At 50.5% G+C, this 19648-nt stretch overlaps 1 protein-coding gene across 1 annotated transcript in view; it reads left to right on the top strand.

The window, feature by feature from the left end:
- Positions 1-229: 229 nt before the first annotated feature.
- RAP1GAP (RAP1 GTPase activating protein) overlaps positions 230-19648 on the top strand; it is a 96119-nt gene continuing 76700 nt past the window's right edge. The window contains exons 1-2 of the mRNA XM_081923140.1: positions 230-342; positions 10572-10607. Of these exons, the coding sequence (XP_081779266.1) occupies positions 299-342; positions 10572-10607 (80 nt within the window). The 5' untranslated portion in view covers positions 230-298. The remainder of the gene's footprint in view (positions 343-10571; positions 10608-19648) is intronic.

Here is a 19648-nt window from a genome sequence, read left to right as displayed (position 1 = left end):
AATTTCCTGAGATGCCCGTGCCAGCTTGTGCCCCTGCAAGACCCACTCGGTTGCTGGGAGCTGCCCAAGTGCCCTCTGGGACCTTGCTGGAGGAGTTTTGCTCCAGCCTGTGCTGGTTGGACAGGTTTGGCCGGGAGGAGGCGGGGAAAATACAGGGCCCCTCCCTCTTTCCCTCCCTCCTTTTCTCCCCAGCCAGATTCTGCATGCTTTTGCTGCAGCCAGGCATCTGTGTTTCTGCTCCATGGACGGCCTGATCCGCAGGCGCCTCCTCTGACTTCCCCTGCCCTCTGTTGCCGCCATGGGTTCCAGGAAGCGGAGCTTCACCTTTGGGGCTTATGGAGGGTGAGTGAGTGGCTGGGGGGGGGCAGCTCTGAAGGCCAGTGGGAGGGAGCTGGGAGTTGGCTGGGGGCCAGTGCCGTAACTGGGAGAGGATTGGAGCAACACGGTGTGCAAAAGTGCATCTCAGTGTAACCTGCAGTTTCCTAATAGTATATATTTAAAGTAGATGAATAAATGAGCAAATTAAGTTCATTGGATATGCAGAAGATACTGAAAATAAATTTAAGGAACCGCAGAAAGAGTGGGGAGGGAGTCAAGTTTTGAAATGATAAAATGATTGAAACGTATAAACCTGAAAATCATAATTTATTTTTTTTAAAAGTGCATCTCCGTGTGACGTGATGGAAACTTGTAAAATGATGCACAGTGGATAGAGGAAAGGTTTCTTTCTCCCTCGCTTTTAATACCAGAACCTCCCGCAAAGCTGAACTGTGGGAGGTTCAGGATATTAAACTGTGGAACTCCCTGCCTCAGGAGGCCAGGATGGCTTTCAAAGAGGATGGGGCAAATTTGCAGAGTAGGAGAAGGCCATTGATGGCCACTACTTGCAATGGCTGTGCTTTGCCACCAGCAGCCCCCTTGCTATCTCAGTCTCTAGTGATAGAATCATAGAGTTGGAGGGGACTCTGAGAGTCATCTAGCCCACCCCCTCCAATGCAGGAATGACAGCTCAGTAATTCCTGACAGGTGGCCCCCTAACCTCTGTTTGAAACCCTCCAGTGAAGGAGAGTCCACCCTTTTCTGTTCCACTGTCAAACATACTCCTTCATTTGTCAGCCTGGAGTGCAAAATTGCTCCAGGTTGCTGGACTAGAAAGAACACTGGGCAACATGTCCGTGTGGAGACTGACCACTTTTTTTGCAGGATGCAGCAGGTGCTATGAACGGGGGGCAGGTGTGTGCTCAGGTGCAGCTGTGCTGGGGACTGAGTGCGAGTCATGACCTCCACAGAGTAGTGCCCATCTGCCTGTTCCTCTTTCCAACTGCCCTCTGTTTTGGGTGAAATGCAGGCTTGGACGTGTAAACGAATGAAGACTGCCTTGCGCTGAGTCCATTGCTTTGGTCCAGTGGAAGGGAACCTGTAGCCCCCCCACCCCAGGTGTTAGGATCATGGAATTGTGGAGTTCTAAGGGGTCCCCAGTGGTCATCTAGTCTGACCCCAGCAATGCAGAATAATTGAATATGTTGAGCTCCAGCTCCCAGCAGCCACTGCGGCCAGTCGTCAGGGATGGTGGCAGTTGTGGAGAGTCTTTCTCTCCACCCCTTCATTAAAAGAAGGCAGAGATTCCTACACTGCAGGAGGGGTTGATTCTATGAAATATGTTGGCTTTGGATTTGCTGATGAGAGTCAGAGCTCAGGGACTTGGATTGGGGTGGGGTCCTGGGTTCGAATCCCACCTCTTCAATGGTCTCCTTGTGGGGCTTTAAGTGAGGTCTGCTCTCTTGCCTCCATCAGTAAAATAGACTCTCAGCTCACAGCTTCATCGAGGTGGTTATGTTTTGTTCTGTTGCCTTCAGCCTTGACCATGTCTTAGAAACCAGCTTTATACTGAATCAGTCCATCTTGGTTTATGTAGTGCAGTCCTATCTACCCTGACTCACAGTGGGGACTTTCCAGGATTCCAGGAAGGGAACGTTCCTCCCTAGAGATGCCATTGGGAATTGAAGCTGGAGCCTTCTTCTGTATGCCAAGCCGAGACCCTTCCTCCTTTTTTAGGGCAGAGGGGCTATTAATTCTTTACCGTCAGCCATCCAACGAACTTATGTGTTATTGCTGGGTTGAGCAGGAGCATCTGAATGCAACACCCCCCCTTATTTAAAAATAGAATTTATAAACTGCTTGATTGTCAAAAAGAAAATTCAGAGTGGTTTCCAAAGAAGAAGAAGAAAGCGCTGAAATAAATACAAAGAAAAAAATAGCAATAAGCTGTATAAAAAGTTAAAGTAGCAATAGACTAAAACTCACATCGACTTGACTAAACATCTTTCTAAATACCCCTCCCACAAGCCTTTTAAAATTGCACATAGAGATATATGCATTTTGCAAGCTGAAAGACTGCATTATTCTCCATTCTGCCCACCCTACAAATCTCCCACCTCTGCTCAACTACATCATGGAAACATTCCCCTGTCTCCGCGGCTGCCTTGATCCTTCTGCCCACTGAGTGTGGGTTAGACTCAGCTCCTCATCTGTGCCCATGGACACTGCCTCCCTCCTGTGGCTGCAGTTGCCCCTCCAGGGCAGGGACAAGGCTGCTTCTGTCCCCCTGGCCTTTAGGCTCCCAGCTTAGGTATTTCCCTTGTGGGAGGAGGTTGTGACCTCCATGCCGCTGCAGCAGAGCCGGGAAGGAAAGCCCCCACAGCCTGGGAACCGTGGAAGGGTTCCTTCCTGGGATAGGGCCAGGAGCGCCTTCTAATGATGTTGTCGGTGCTTCTGCAGCAAAAATTCCTGCATCATGGGGGTTGGAGTACCTTGGGGGTCCCTTCCAGCTCTACAATTCTGTAGAGTTGTAGTGTTGTAGCAAAAGGGCACAGCAGGAAATCAGGGTCCGCATATATAAGCAGCAGCAGCAACAAAGACAAAAGGCAACCATGAAATGAGAGCGATTTATCGGCTGCCGTCCAGGAAATAATTCCCTGGTTTCTGAAGAAGTACAGAGCGAGAGGAGATCTCCCGGAGATCTCGTCAATTATCATCGGCATTGTTTTGCGGAAAGGAGGCACAGCTTGGATTAATTCTGCACTCCGCGCATGTAGACCTGTCCCCATGGATGTTTCAATCATCGCTTTCATTGTCTCGCAACCTCACTTTGTCTTTCTGTAACTTAGACCTGCAGCCAAAGTCTTCTTCTGTCAAATCTTTATTTATTTCTTGGTTGCATTTATATCCCACATCCCCCCACCCACCCACTGCAAGGAGTCAAGCTGCTGTGCACACAATTCTCCCCTTCCTCATTGAAACCCCACATCAACAATGAAATTCCTGTGTTGCAGGGGGTTGGATGATGCCTTCCAGGGTTCTGTGATTTTACAAAGTGAGGCAGATGAGGATGAGTGGCAGCCTCATGGCCCAGTGAGGATTTGAAGCCTGGTCTCTCCCAGGTCCTAGTCCGAAGCTCTAACCACAACACCATCAGATCAGAGTTGGATCTTCCGCCTCTTTGCACACCCATGACATGTGGCTCTCGTTGCCTGCTCTGCATTTTAGATTTCATTTGCAGAGAATAGCATGGGGAAGAGGGGTTTGTTATTTTTTTAGCAGGGGCCGGAAAGAATCATAGAATCATAGAGTTGGAAGAGACCCCAAGGGCCATCGAGTCCAACCCCCTGCCAAGCAGGAAACGCCATCAGAGCACTCCTGACATATGGTTGTCAAGCCTCTGCTTAAAGACCTCCAAAGAAGGCAACTCCACCACACTCCTTGGCAGCAAATTCCACTGTCGAACAGCTCTTACTGTCAGGAAGTTCTTCCTAATGTTTAGGTGGAATCTTCTTTCTTGTAGTTTGGATCCATTGCTCCGTGTCCGCTTCTCTGGAGCAGCAGAAAACAACCTTTCTCCCTCCTCTATGTGACATCCTTTTATATATTTGAACATGGCTGTCATATCACCCCTTAACCTCCTCTTCTCCAGGCTAAACATGCCCAGCTCCCTTAGCCGTTCCTCATAAGGCATCGTTTCCAGGCCTTTGACCATTTTGGTTGCCCTCCTCTGGACACGTTCCAGTTTATCAGTGTCCTTCTTGAACTGTGGTGCCCAGAACTGGACACAGTACTCCAGGTGAGGTCTGACCAGAGCAGAATAAAGGTAAAGGTAAAGGTACCCCTGCCCGTACGGGCCAGTCTTGACAGACTCTGGGGTTGTGCGCCCATCTCACTCAAGAGGCCAGGGGCCAGCGCTGTCCGGAGACACTTCCGGGTCACGTGGCCAGCGTGACATCGCTGCTCTGGCGAGCCAGAGCCGCACACGGAAACGCCGTTTACCTTCCCGCTGGTAAGCGGTCCCTATTTATCTACTTGCACCCGGAGGTGATTTCGAACTGCTAGGTTGGCAGGCGCTGGGACCGAGCAACGGGAGCGCACCCCGCTGCAGGGATTCGAACCGCCGACCTTTCGATCGGCAAGTCCTAGGCGCTGAGGCTTTAACCCACAGCGCCACCTGCGTCCCTCCAGAGCAGAATACAGTGGCACTATTACTTCCCTTGATCTAGATGCTATACTCCTATTGATGCAGCCCAGAATTGCATTGGCTTTTTTAGCTGCCGCGTCACACTGTTGGCTCATGTCAAGTTTGTGGTCATCCAGGAACTCCTAGATCCTTTTCACATGTACTGCTCTCAAGCCAGGTGTCACCCATCTTGTATTTGTGCCTACAAGAGTGCAGCAAAGGTGTCAATAGCACAGCTGTCAACTTTTCCCTTTTCTTGCGAGGAATCCTATTCGGAATAAGGCAATTTCCCTTAAAAAGGGGGGTGGAGTTGACAGCTATGGTCAATAGGCAGGGAGTTCCCAAGATTGGGTGCTGCTGCACTAGAAGATCCATCTTGGATCATCACCACTGAATCCTTGACTTTCTCAATCTGCGTCGGGTATCTGAAGCCAGGCGGCATCTTGCCACCCTGCCATCGCGCTCGGATCTAATCGCTAAAACTGCAGCAGGTGGGAAACAGAGAGTCACAGAATGTAGAGTTGGACACGATCCCATTGAGTGTGTGTGTGTGTGTGTGTGTGTATGGTGGAGAGCTGGGCTCCTTCTGGGCTTCCATGGCCGCTCCTCCTTCCCTCTGCGAGGCTGTTTGTTTAGATGGAATAATTCAATTAGGGCTGGGCAGTAAGTGCCTGGCACCAGGCTGTGGAGAGCCTGGGGAGGAGGAGGTGGGGGGAGCCAGCTTCAGAGCAGCCCCAGCTCAGCAGCTTCCCAGCAAAGACTCCCTTGGCATGCTCTGATGGTTGAGTCTTCCTCTCCTCTCCGCATCCCTCCTCTGTCTCTCTCCACCTTCTCCCCATTTTCTTCAACACTACTAGCAAGTGGTTAAACTGTGAGACTGCAGCCATCTCGAGTAAAGATGTAGGAGCCAGCTGGACCTCATCTGGCCTGCGTGACAGCTGTGTGACGTTAAGCCGGGCTCCTCTAAGTGCAGGGAAACCCATGCCTGAAACTGAATTTGCTCTGTGTTTGTGCACTTAAGGGTTTTGTAAATATCGAATTTATTCTGCGTTTGCCAAATCGTTGATTTTTTGTCCTTTTTGGATTTGCTGGCTGTCATGGGCCGGCTGGATGCATCAGGTGGGGAACCCCCAGGGAAGAAGGCTCAGAGCCGGGGGATTGGTGATGGGGCGATGATGAGTGGTCACAGGGAGAAGAGGAGGAGGTGTCAGAAACTGCAGAGGTAACAGGGTTTAGTGAGCAGGAAGAGGCTGTGGCAGAGAGCAGTCCGGAGACAGAGGCAGTAGCAGAGGCTGCAGAGGAGGGGGACCATGAGGCAGGCTGCTGAAGAAGCCAGGGGGTCTCCCACCCCTGCTGAGATCAGTTCCATTTCCCACTGGTCTCTCGGAATGCATAGAGAAACGAAGAAGGCAGAGCGAGGAGATGCAAGATGAAGGAGCCTGAGATTGCTTGGGAAGTACCCAAGGGAGTAGTAGTCTTGGAGAGCTGTGGGAAACTGCCTCACTGGGGCAAGATCTACTGTGCTCACCAGGCCTGCACTGTTTTGCTTCCTTTGAATAAAGAGTTAACTTCACTGACTCCGGGTCTTTTATTGCTGACCTACTCCAGACTTTGGCTCCTGAAACTGACTTCAAAGCTGGAATCAGCCGGTCTGGATGCTAAAAGGTCCTGCAGGCAATTGATTAAGAACATGGAACAAGCCATTGTCAGTCCAGCTAAAGAGGGTCCATTTAGCCCCAGTCTCCTGTTTCCAGGAGTGGACATCCAGTGGGGTGTGAAGGCAACAGCCCTCCCCTGTTTTTCCCTCCCTGTCCCTTAGCGGCTGGCATTCGGAGGTAGACTGCAACCATAAAGTGAGGCTCTAGAATTCATGCCAAACTCTTGAGTTATGGAATCTCTCCTTCAGATTCCCTAAAACTAGACCAAATTACTGCTCAAAGACTGATCCGCCAAAGACTGGATGACATCGATCTACAGCGAAACTATATGCTGGGGGGAGGTGTTTGTTCGCCCCAGAACATTGGTATCACTTTAACTTACTGTGTTCCATCATACCTCTCCTCCCTTTCGACTGTTGCCCATAGACTGGCCTTCACCAAAGCGAGGTTCAACGTTTTTCCCTCTAACGTCCTGAGACATAGATTCTCAAAGGGCCAAGCCCCCGCCACGTGCGAATGTGATAAGGAGACGCCGGAGTCGCTCCAGCACATCATGTTCACTTGCCCCCTGTTCAATGTGCCACGGGCAAATTTGCTGGGATCAATCATACAGAAACTAGAGGGTACCCCACCAAAATTCCACCTTGCTCAAATCTTGCAGGATAAGGATACCCATACGACCCTGAATGTGGCTAGGTTCCTGTTGCTGTCTTTACCCAAAAGCGACGCCAAGGAGCACTACAAGCTAACTAAGGCGTAGTATGCCATTCTATTTTATAGTATTTTATTGCTACTGTGGTGTTTTAGCGGCTGTTTTTTTTCCCCCACGTGCACAAGCTGTTATTTATGTGTTGTTTTTACCTGTATGGGCCTATGGCCGTAATAAAATATTGTTGTTGTTGTTGTTGTGAGGCTCTATTTGGAAGCATCATGGCTAACCCAGGCGTCTCTGATGGATAATAATAATAATAATAATAATAATAATAATAATAATAATAATAATAATAATAATAATTTATTTATACCCCGCCCATCTGGCTGGGTTTCCCCAGCCACTCTGGGCGGCTTCCAACAAAACACTAAAATACAATAACCTATTAAACATTAAAAGCTTCCCTAAACAGGGCTGCCTTCAGACGTCTTCTAAAAGTTTGGTAGTTATTTTTCTCTTTGACATCTGGTTCCACAGGGTGGGCGCCACTACCGAGAAGGCCCTTCCCAAAGGCCTCCCCAGCCCAGCTTCCTGCTTCCAACAGTTGTCAGCTATGTGGAAGCCCCCAAGCAGAGCACAAGGTTGGGGGGGGGGGAGAGAGGACTGTTTTGTTGTTGTTGTGTCCTTGTTATCAGAGGTAGACTGCCTCTGCACATGGAGCTTCCATCTCACTAGCATAGGTTCCACAAATGTGTCCCTTTCCATAGGAACCTGGTGAATCAGGCAAAAAAATGCTGCAAGCCAACCATCTCATTCAGGGAAGCTCGCAAACTGGCAGCCCTCCCTCTCCCAACGACTGAGAGGCCGTCTGAGGGGCCACCATCGCCCATCCTCCTGTTCATTGCAGACTAGGGGCTGCTGGCCCCTAAAATGGCTGCATGAGGGCATAGGGGATGGGGGCTTCTTTTGTCCCCTGGGGGGGCTAGAGGAGCTGTGGGCGATGCTGGCTTGACCTCTCTCTCTGGTGACGAAGTGACCTGCTGCACAAGACTTGCTGCACAAGCCTTGTGTCAACCCCAAACACAGCAACCGGTTCCCCGGCCAGACAGACAGGTTTTGGACGGCGCAGGGAGAATCCCAAAACAAGCCTTGTTTTTCAGTTGCTGCTGCTCACATTTGGCCCACTTTGGGGTTGTGGCTGTTTTTGGTGGTGGGAAGGGGGGGGGGAGTTGAAGGTGGGGAGAGGCCGGGGAGGAGCAGAATTTGTAAACAGTAGGCCAGAGCTTTCCAAAATGTGTCTCCGTGCTCCTCACGGGGCTGGAAAGGGGCACGTTTAACCTCCGGTTTGCTAGTAAAAGTGAACCGCCGCGTCGTGAAATGATGCACATCTAAAAAAGCACAACTGTCATCTTTTCCCTTTTCTTGCGAGGAATCCTATTCGGAATAAGGGAACTTCTTGACAGCTGTTGACAGCTATGCTAAAAAGCGTGTGACCAATATTAAAAGTTTGGAAAGCTCTACTGCAGGTCTAAATTCAGGACAGATAAGAGAAAGTACTTCTTGGCTCAGCGCAGAGTTAAACAGTGGAACTGTTATGTCCCAAGTTCAATAGGATCCAAAAGGCGGCAGTCTGATTGGTCCACAGGAGCCACCCAATCCAGCTCCAGGTGGAAGGGAATCCGCAACCTGATTGGCCTACAGGAGAATCCCGGAATTAGCCAATCACGTGGGGCCCATTGTGTAAATAATGTATATAAAGCAGACATTCTGGGGGAACTTCCATTCTTCCTCACCACTATGAGCTGAATAAAGAGCATGAAATCCACTCTCGACTCCGAGTATATTTCACCCCCTTTCTGATAAGACTGTCCAGGTCTATTTAGACCCTGAGCACCATCTAGTCCAGCCCCCTGCAATGCAGGAATATGCAGCTGTCCCATGCGGGGATCGAACCTGCAACCTTGGCGTTATCAGCATCGTGCTCTAACCAACTGAGCTCTCCCTCTGCAGGAGGCATTGATGGCCACCGACTTGGATGGCTTCAAAAGAGGATTAGGCAAATTTGTGAGGGGGGGATAAGGCTCTCGCTTATGAAGGGCAACTAGCCACAGTTTCAAGGGGGGGGGACGCAATAGGGGAGAGTATTGCTATTCATTCATTCATTTTATTTGCTGCATTTATCTCTCACCTGGAACTACAAGGAGTTCAAGAGTGGTTCTCCCCTCCCCCCCTCATTTGAACCCCACAACAAGCCTGTGAGGTAGGTGTAGCTGAGACAGCGACTGGACCCCAAGATCACCCAGTGGAAGCTTCATGGCCGAGTGCAAGGATTTGAACCCCTGGTCTCTCCCGGGTCCTAATCTGACGCTCTAACCACTATGCCACACTGTCTCTCCAGGTGGTCCTGTGTGGACCAGGCACTTGGTGCTCATGCTGGACTAAGATGGGCTGCTTTTGGCCTGATCCAGCTGCTGCTGAGCTCTTCCGGTATTCTCACCTGTTCACACACTGCATTTCCTCCCAATGAAAACCCAGGACTGCGTGCAGATGGGGAGAATAACAGGGGGCAATCATATAGCCCCATACAACTTGGGACCTGTTTCCCTATGAAATTGTAGGTACCTTGTTTTCATCTGCTTTATTGCTTCAGTCGGTGGAATTGGCCCTGTTCCAGGTGCCACAAAATACCCGCTCCACATTTGTATCTCCCGCTTGGACTACTGCAATGCGCTCTATGTGGGGCTACCTTTGAAGGTGACCCGGAAACTACAAGTAATCCAGAATGCAGCAGCTAGACTGGTGACTGGGAGCGGCTGCCGAGACCACATAACACCGGTCTTGAAAGACCTACATTGGCTCCCAGTACGTTTCTGAGCAAAATTCAAAGTGTTGGTGTTGACCTTTAAAGCCCTAAACGGCCTCAGCCCAGTATACCTGAAGGAGCGTCTCCACCCCCATCGTTCTGCCCGGACACTGAGGTCCAGCTGCGAGGGCCTTCTGGTGGTTCCCTCATTGCGAGAAGCAAAGCTACAGGGAAACAGGCAGAGGGCCTTCTCGGTAGCGGTGCCCGCCCTGTGGAACGCCCTCTCATCAGATAAACAACTCCTGACATCTTAAGGCTGCCCTGTTCAGGGAAGTTTTTAATGTATGACATATTAGTGTATTTTTGGTCTTCGTGGAAGCTGCCCAGAGTGGCTGGGGAAACCCAGCCAGATGAGCGGGGTACAAATAAATTATTATTATCATCATCATCATCATCATCATCATCATCATTATTGTAAGAACTCGACTGTTTGGAACTTTGGAACTCCCTGCCCATTGACATCACAGCCTTCACTGTGCTTTTTTGGGGTTCCTGCTTAAAAATAATTATTATTACTTAGGCAAGCCCATCTCGATGCTTAGAAATTCTGAGGTGGTTTTTAATCTGCTTTTTAGTGTTTTGACTCTTTGTACATTTTAAAGTACGGTTGTGATTGTTTCTTGATTTTACCTTTTGAGTCCTTTTTTTTGCATTCTAGTGGCGTATCCAGTTTATGAAATTATATACACACATGCATAAACACGCACACTTTCAGAAAGACATCAGTCAGGAATCATGTGGCCACCCACCCTTGTCACCCTTCCCCGAAAGCTCTGACAGAGGCAAAACTGTATTTAACTGTTGGTGACAAGGTGAGATATGCCTGCCTGGTTACTAATCTGCCCGTGTCTTTTCTTTTTCCCCTTTCTCCTCTCTCTGTCTGTCTGTCTCCAGGGTGGACAAGACAACCGTCTATCACCGGAGCCTGCGGTGAGTGCAAATTTTGCCTTTTGTCGGACGGGGCGGGTTGGGGAGCTTGCCGGTGGAAAGTCACTGCCAGCCAGCCAATGCAGAACTGCATGGTCTAACTCAGTCTAAGGCAGCTAAGGTAAAAGTAAAGGGACCCCTGACCATTAGGTCCAGTCGTGGCCGACTGGGGTTGCGGCACTCATTTTGCTTTATTGGCCGAGGGAGCTGGTGTACAGCTTCTGGGTCAGGTGGCCAGCATGACTAAGCCGCTTCTGGCGAAACCAGAGCAGTGCACAGAAACGCCGTTTACCTTCCCACTGGAGTGGTACCTATTTATCTACTTGCACTTTGAGGTGCTTTTGGACTGCTAGGTTGGCAGGAGCAGGGACCGAGCAACGGGAGCTCACCCTGTCGCGGGGGATTCAAACCGCCGACCTTCTGATCGGCAAATCCTAGGCTCTGTGCTTTAACCCACAGCGCCATCCGCGTCCCTCCAAGCCAGCTACCAACATCTTAAAGGCTGCAGCTTAGTGGCAGGGCACCTGCTTGGCATGCAGAAGGTATCGGGCTTAGTCCCCTCTGCCTAGCACCTCCAGGCAGTGGTGGGAGAGACCCTTCTATCAGTCCTTACCCCATATAGTTGAACCAGTGGTCAGACTCATTATGTTTCTGGTTAAACATGAGGACTAGAATCTTAAGCTTTGATGAAGGTGTCGGAGGTCAGCAGCAGAGCACCTGTCTGGCATGTAGAAGGTCCCAGGTTCAGTCTCTGGCAGCAGCATCTCCCAGAATAGAAAAGAATTGTAGGAAAGGACCCCCAAGGCTCATCTAGTCCCAACCCCCTGAAATGCAGGAATCACAACAAAAGCATCCTTAGCAGATGTCCACCCAACCTTTTGAATGGCACCTGCCTGAAATCCTGGACAGCCGTTGCTGCCAGTCAGTGCTGGCAATAGTGAGCTAGGTGAAGGTCTGACTCTGTATATAGCAGGTTTCCTATGTTCCTATGTGTGTGTGTTTCTGCCACCACTAGGCTGGTCTCTGGAACTGAGGACTCTGCCCCCCCCCTTGGCACATGACCCGTGACTCCTGGGCACCCGGCTGCAAAACAATAGGAGCCACTCAGAGTCCCTCCTGGCACTGTGCCCGCTTTGCTTGCCTCCGCCTGGCGTGCTTGCCAGTCCTGGTCTGAAAGGAGCATTTGTTGGCACGCAGGGCCCTTGTGTCTGGAGGGCTCCCTGCCCTTCCCTCAAGGGCTCTCCCACCCCAAACACTGCCCCGTGTGAATAGCAAGGCAGCAAACCTCCTCCACAGGGCGGCACAATCCAGAATGCTGCTGCGAGAGGCCCCCGCAAAGCCAATGAGCAAGCCAAGCCACGTACTCAGGGAAGGGGAAATGGGGAAGCTTCTGGGGGCAGAGGGACAGTTCCTTCCTGATCACCTATCACAGAATTGTAGAGTCATACTTCTGCTCCTGCCAACCTAGCAGTTTGAAAGCACGTCAAAGTGCAAGTAGATAAGTAGGTACCACTCTGGCGGGAAGGTAAACGGTGTTTCCGTGCGCTGCTCTGGTTTGCCAGAAGCGGCTTACTCATACTGGCCACATGACCCGGAAGCTGTATGCCGGCTCCCTCAGCCAGTAAAGCAAGATGAGCGCCGCAACCCCAGTCGGCCATGACTGGACCTAATGGTCAGGGGTCCCTTTACCTTTACCTTTACTTCACCAGATCTTAACCTATTACAGTACAGTCATACCTCATGTTATGTTTGCTTCATGTTACGTGTTTTCAGGTTGCGTCCTGCGGCGACCCGGAAGTACCGGAAAGGGTTACTTCTGGGTTTCACCACTTGTGCATGCACAAATGATGTCATGTGCATGCGCAAAAGTGGCGAATCGCAACCCGCACGTGCGCAGACGTGCCGCTGCGGGTTGCGTTCTTTTCATTTTGTGAACGGGCCTCCGGAATGGATCCCGTACCACTGTATTTGTAAGAATGGAATCCAAATATCGTTGGATTTGTCCATGGCAAGTTTGCATTTATATGGAAGTTGTTCCTATGTTGCGAGTTTGAATAAGTCCTTTATCCAACTGTAGAAGGGAGCTGCATGTTTATTTTTCAGTCTTTTTGCTGTGGTAAGGGCACAGAGAGTCCACTCATAGTGTCCTTTGGTAAGGTTCCATGTGCCAGGTACATACCGTAATTCAAGGTGAAGTACAATAACAACCTTGTGAAATACACAGTTTTGGGTCCCTCCTCTTTGTTTTCCCTTCTGCACGGGTTCTATTTCTCTCTTTCTCTTTCTCTTTCTCTTTCTTTGTTTGCGTCTCACCATGTTTGGTGCACATATCGTTATGTACTTTTCAAACATTCAACAAAGATGTTAATATTTTTTAAAAAAAATAAATAAATAAATTATAGAGTTGGAAGGGAACCCCAGGGGTCATCTACTCCACCCCCTGAACTTTTGGCCAGTTCCTGGATGTGAGTGGAAAGGTGGGTGCGATGAGTCCCTCAGCTCACCTGGAGTTCAAAGGGCAGAGAGGAGCTGTGAGGCCTGCCTTGGTGTGGGAGACTTTACACGTATGTGTGACATCCAAATTGTTGTTGTTGTTTAGTCATTTAGTGGTGTCCGACTCTTCGTGACCCCATGGACCAGAGAAAGCCAGGCACTCCTGTCTTCCACCCCCTCCCGCAGTTTGGTCAAACTCATGCTGGTAACCTCGAAAACACTATCCATCCATCTTGTCCTTTGTCGTCCCCTTCTCCTTGTGTCCTCAATCTTTCCCAACATCAGGGTCTTCTCCAAGGAGTCTTCTCTTCTCATGAGGTGGCCAAAGTATTGGAGCCTCAGCTTCACGATCTGTCTTTCCAGTGAGCACTCAGGGCTGATCTCCTTCAGAATGGAGAGGTTTGATCTTCTTGCAGTCCATGGGATTCTCAAGAGTCTCCTCCAGCACCATAATTCAAAAGCATCAATTCTTCGGCCAAGAAGTCCCTACAACATGTCCTAGTAAAAAAAAACAGCAGGGCTTCTGTGCATGTGCAGAATGCCTTCCCCCTTGCTGCTGAAAAACTCCTCCTCCCAAGGTGTTGCAAACTAAAGAATCAGGCCCCTGGCTCAGATTGCCTGGATTTGACGCAGGTCTGAACCCCCATTTAGAAATGGAGCACTGGGCCTCTGCCCAGACCTTTGTCTGAGCTCTGGAGCCCAGAACCTATTGAGCCTCTCCTCTGTGCCTTCCAACCAGTGGCCTGAAAGCGAGCTGAGCCCTTGGAGAGGCACATGATGAGTTATGGGGGACAGGAGAGGGAGGGCAGAGGACAGGGACCCCACTCTGATGCCCGGAGGCCAGCTGCTGTGAGCAAGAAGCTCTTCCTCCTCTTGGGATAAGAATCCTGCCTTTGCAAAGCATGATGCCTTGGGGCTCAGCTTCTGCCCGGGGGCTTTTGCGGGGGGAGGGTGTCTTCTGGCACAGGCATTCCTCTCCTTTCAGGTTGGGGAAGGGAGAGTGAAAAAGGCAAAATCCATGCGAGGGATCATTAGGTAGGGAATTGAAAATAAAACTGCCAGCGTTGTAATGCCATACCTCACTCGGAATAATGCGGTGAGCAGTTCTGGATAAAAGGTAAAGGGACCCCTGACCATTAGTTCCAGTCGTGACCGACTCTGGGGTTGCGGTGCTTATCTCACGCTATTGGCCGAGGGAGCCGGCATACAGCTTCCGGGTCACGTGGCTGGCATGACGGAGCCACTTCTGGCGAACCAGAGCAGCGCATGGAAATGCCGTTTACCTTCCCGCCGGAGTGGTATCTATTTATCTACTTGCACTTTGACGTGCTTTCGAACTGCTAGGTTGGCAGGAGCAGGGACCGAGCAACGGGAGTTCGCGCCTTGGCGGGGATTCGAACCGCCGACCTTCTGATCAGCAAGTCTCTGTGGTTTAATCCACAGCAGATTGTGAAGCTGTAAACGGTTCCAAAAAGGGCAATGGAAATATCAAGGGGGTGGAGGGACTCCCCTGTGAAGGAAGGTTGCAGCATTTGGGACTTCTTAGCTTAGAGGAAAAGTGACTCGGAGGAGGCTGGGAAAAATGGAGAAGAGTTTTCTCCCTCTCTTCTAATACTTGTGGGCATGTTGTTGCAAGATTTAGGACAGTTAAAAAGATGTCCTTCTACACAGGGCACATAGTCAAATTATGGAACTTGTTCCCGCAGGAGGCAGGGATGTCCACTAATTTGGATGGTTTAAAACATGGGTAGGCAAACTAAGGCCTGGGGGCTGGATCTAGCCCAATCGCCTTCTAAATCCGACCGACGAACAGTCCAGGAATCAGTGTGTTTTTACCTGAGTAGAATGTGTGCTTTTATTTAAAATGCATCTCTGGGTTATTTTGTTCTTTTTTTCTTCTTTCAAAATATAGTCCGCCGTCTGCCCCCAAGGTCTGAGGGACAGTGGACCAGCCCCCTGCTGAAAAAGTTTGCTGAGCCCTGGTTTAAAATGAGGTTTAGGCCAATTCATGGGGGAGGGCGGCTATTGACAGCTGCAAGCCACAATGGCTATTCCCTGCACCCAGAATCAGAGGCAGGAATGTTTCTGAATACCAGTTGCTGGAAATCACATGAGGGGAGAGTTGCACTAATGGTTTATCCCAGGCATCTGGTCAGTAGGGCTGGGCAACGTCTGGTTTTCAACAGGGTGATATATCACCAGCTAAACAGCTCTATGGTGATGTATTACGATGTCTGAAATAAGGGTGGAGCTGTACAGATGCATTGGCTGGCTCTACTTTTTATTTTTATTTGTATGCTAACGGTTTCTCTTGTGATTTGCTGCTCCCTGCATGAGGCCGGGGAGAGCTGAGCCGACGGGGGCCGCAGGAATCAAGAGAAGCTTTGGCTGGCTTCACGGTCCCCCCCCCTCCATTGTGATAGCACACAAACACACACAATGATTCATGATATGTTGCCAGGTCAAAAATTATGAAACCGGTATCACAATATGGACTTCAAACCAGTTTGGGGCGGTGTGTCAATATATTGCCCAGCCCTGCTGGTCGGCCAATGTGGGAACAGGATGCTGGATTAGATGGGTCGCTGGTCTGATCCAGAAGCCTATTCTTATGTTAAAAGGTGATCATTGCATGGCCTGAAATAGGGGCTGGTTTGGGCTCCCCACACACACACACATTTGCAAAAATGGACAATCCTTGATGTGCTGGGTCAAGGCCTTTTCGCTAGTTGCCTTCCTGGCTTATGGTTCATGCCTTTTTGATCAAAGCACCGGTGGCAATTATAACCTGAAACATCTGTGTGTGTCTCTGTGTGAGGTTGGCTATCTCAGCTACACAGCAGTCAAGCCCATCTGCCAGGTGGCTCCAAAACCAGCTTCCTCTCCCGGGAAGGAACCTAGAAAGCTGCTGTATATATCGAGGCAGGTCACTGGCCCACCGAGCTCAGTAATGTCTACACTGACCGGCAGCCAGGGCCTGAGACAGAGTGGGTCACACCTGGAGATACGGCTGCAAGTTGAGCCTGGGACCTTCTGCCACTGAGCTTCGCCCCTCTAGAAATAAAATAAGTTCCTAGTCCTCATAGTTCTGAGTAAGGGGCTGATTTAAACGGGCCTTCTAGCAACTCAAAGCGTCAGACCATCCAGCCATCCAGTAGGTCTCAGAGAGAGAGTCTTACTTGGAGATGCTGCCAGCCTGAGACCTTCTACATGCCTAGCTGGTGCTTGTATCTACTGAATGGACTCTTGCTCAAAGCTTCTCCACTTCCTGCCCCACTTTGGGCAGGTGCTAAGCAAATGGCCTGGGCAGAGAGGCGTGGGTGGGGTGTCACATGCTATCTTCAGTACCAAGGACAGCTCCTCTCCCAAAAGTCGCCTGTACAGCTCATGCAAACAGCATATGTAAATATATAAATTTTATTGTGTTTCTGTTCCACCTCTTTCTCCAAGGAGACCAAGGTGGCATACATGGTTCTTTCCCTCCTCATTTAATCTCCACAACAGCCCTGTGAGGTAGGCTAAGCCGAGAGATAAGAGTGGCTGGCCAAAGGTCAAACAGTGAGCTTTGTGGCAGAGTCGGGATTCGAACCCTGGCCTCCTGGGTCTTAGTCTGACACTCTAACCACTACACCGTGCTGGTGGTTTGAAGTATTTGGCATCCTTTTGCATGTGTTACCTCCCCAGTCCTGAAAACCAACCCTGCAATGTAGGCCAGTGGGATTTATCTCCATGCTGCAGGTGCACCTCCTCTATGAAAGAAAGGTGGCCGTGTTTGGGACTTTTTGGTTTAGAGAAAAGGCAAGGAAGAGGCGACGATAAAGGCCTGTAGAATTATGCACATTGTGGAGAAAGTGAATAGAGGAAAGTTTCCTCCGTCTCATAACACTGGAACTCGTCGACAAGTGACAAAGCTGAATGTTAGAAGATTCAGGGCAATGATGAAAGGAAGTCCTCCTTCGCACAGTGCAGAGTTAAACTGTAAACCAGCTCTATGGCAAGTTGTGCCCTTTACGCATGAGGAGCGGTTGGGATCGTTTTCAGATCGGCTCAGTGGGTTCTTGGATGCCAACTTGCATTGTGACACTCTGCCTTCTCGCTCTTGCCGACGCGGGCAATTGGCCGTCCAAATCTCACTGCCGCGGCCGCCGTGCGACAAAATTGGCCGCCCTCTCGTGCTGTTTTGCGTCGCTGGCGCACTCAGGCGCACTGGAACTCATGTACGCGGGTCAGCACGGTTTGGCAGTGCGCAGGTGCCCTTTTGCTGTCGCTTCCGCTCCCGTGCGCACGCAGGGAGAAGCAGAGAGGGGACTCTGTTGATGCCCCAGTGGCAGCCTTGTGGCCGGGGCCCTGGGCTCGTGCGACAGAGTGGAAAAATTGGCGGCGGCTGCGCTTAGGAAACCGAGGCTCCCGGATGAATTATTCAATGCCAGCATAAATAATGGACGGCTACATGAGTCACTCGGTTTGTTTAATTTTGCAATTTGCTGCCTCGCCTTGGCTGGTTCCTCGACTGCGAGGTGCACTGAGGCCCAGATCTTTGGCACCCGAGGGTGAGTTCGGAAGCGTGGAGAGTGGGTGCCTTTGCCCTGGGCAAAGCTGGCATAGAGGTCAGGGAGCAATGAATGATGTGAGCTAAATTGGTTCAAAGAGGCCTCCTTGGCTGGGGGAGGACACTCCAGGAGCAATCTCTCCTGACCCCCTGTCCAAGGTGATCGGTAAGCGTTGGGGCGAAGCCCCCGCCTGATCTTCCGCAGGTCATGGAATCGGAAGATTCACGTAGCACATAGTTAAAACCGTGGAACTCTCTGCCACAGGAGGCAATGATGGCTACCAACTTGGGTGGTTTTAAAAGAGGATTGGACAAATTTGCAGAGGAGACTAGGCCACAAAGGCTCTGCTTTGCCTCCATGGTCAGTGGCTTCTGAATACCACTTGCTGGAAATTGCAGGAGGGGAAAGGATCCTGCTCGACAGTTTCCCATAATGGGCTTCTGGTTGACCACTGTGAGAACAAGATGCTGGACTAGGTGGGCCATTGGTCTGAGCCATTGGGCTCTTCTTATGTAGGTCACCAGTTCAGAACCACAATGTCAGGTGTGCGTGCAGGAGCCAGACCCTGTGACCGATAGGACTCCACAAGACTGGGGCCTTCCTAAGTTTGTTCTGAAGAGGCAAGGTGCGGCCACACAGGTGAGGCCGATTGGTAACTCACAGCACCTGGTGGCAAGAGCTGGGAAGGGATATAAGGTCAGCATTTCCCTTCGGCTCTTTGCCACAGCAACATGTTCCCTGCCCTGCTGCGTTTGACTCCTTGCTTCTTGATCCTCGGACCCTGACTTCGTGACTCCTTGCTTCTTGATCCTCGGACCCTTGACTTCGTGACTCCTTGCTTCTTGATCCTCGGACCCCTGACTTCGTTACTCCTTGCTTCCTGACTCTCGGACCCTTAGCTTCTTGACTCCTGGCTCTCTGACCCTCAGACTCTTGGCTTTCCGACTCCTGGCTTCCGGACTCCCGTTCCTGCTTCCACCCCGCAATCTTGCCCCCAGTCCCAACGTCCCCAGCCAGGACTTTGATTGCCAGTGAACCGGACTGTGAAACACAAGCCTTGTTTTAGGTGCTGCCCTTGACCTGCTATGGGTGCTGCTAGTGCAAAGGGTTTGACTTCACCCCCAGAGGCTCACTCCATTGCCTCTCGAGACAGATGCTAACAACAAGAGGGAGCTGGGTGCCTGAGGGAGGTGTCTCTCTGCAGGTTGATTTCTGCCTGCACTTTGTTCAGGTTATCAGACTCCAAGGGCCTCCTGGCAGTTCCCTCCCTGCGAGAAGTGAGGTTACAGGGAACCAGGCAGAGGGCCTTCTCAGTAGTGGCACCCGCCCTGTGGAATGCCCTCCTGTCAGATGTCAAGGAAATAAACAATCATCTGACTTTTAGAAGACATCTGAAGGCAGCTCTGTTTAGGGAAGTTTTTAATGTTTGAAGATTTATTGTGTTTTTAATATTCTGTTGAGGGACGCCGGTAGCGCTGTGGGCTAAACCACAGAGCCTAGGGCTTGCTGATCAGAAGGTGGGCGGTTCGAATCCTCATGATGGGGTGAGCTCCCGTTGCTCAGTCCCTGCTCCTGCCAACCTAGCTGTTCAAAAGCATGTCAAAGTGCAAGTAGATAAATAGGTACTGCTCCGGCAGGAAGGTAAACGGCGTTTCCGTGTGCTGCTCTGGTTCGCCAGAAGTGGTTTAGTCATGCTGGCCACATGACCCGGAAGCTGTACGCCGGCTCCCTCGGCCAGTAAAGCGAGATGAGTGCCACAGCCCCAGAATCATCCATGACTGGACCTAATGGTCAGGGATCCCTTTACCTTTTTAATATTCTGTTGAGAGCTGCCCAGATTGGCTGGGTAGAAATAAATTATTATTATTATTATTATTATTATTATTATTATTATTATTATTATTTATTAATTCCCTCCTCATTTGGAAGCCACACTCCCTCTGGGATTGGGGCTTCTCCAGTGAAGGTGCCCAGCTCCCCTACCAGGGGAACTGGCAATGC

The sequence above is a fragment of the Podarcis melisellensis genome (assembly GCF_964234715.1).
Source record: "Podarcis melisellensis genome assembly, chromosome: 8".
Taxonomy (NCBI): Eukaryota; Metazoa; Chordata; class Lepidosauria; order Squamata; family Lacertidae; genus Podarcis; species Podarcis melisellensis.
The sequence above is the reverse complement of the archived record's forward strand: the minus strand, read 5'-3'. Positions and strand labels throughout refer to the sequence as shown.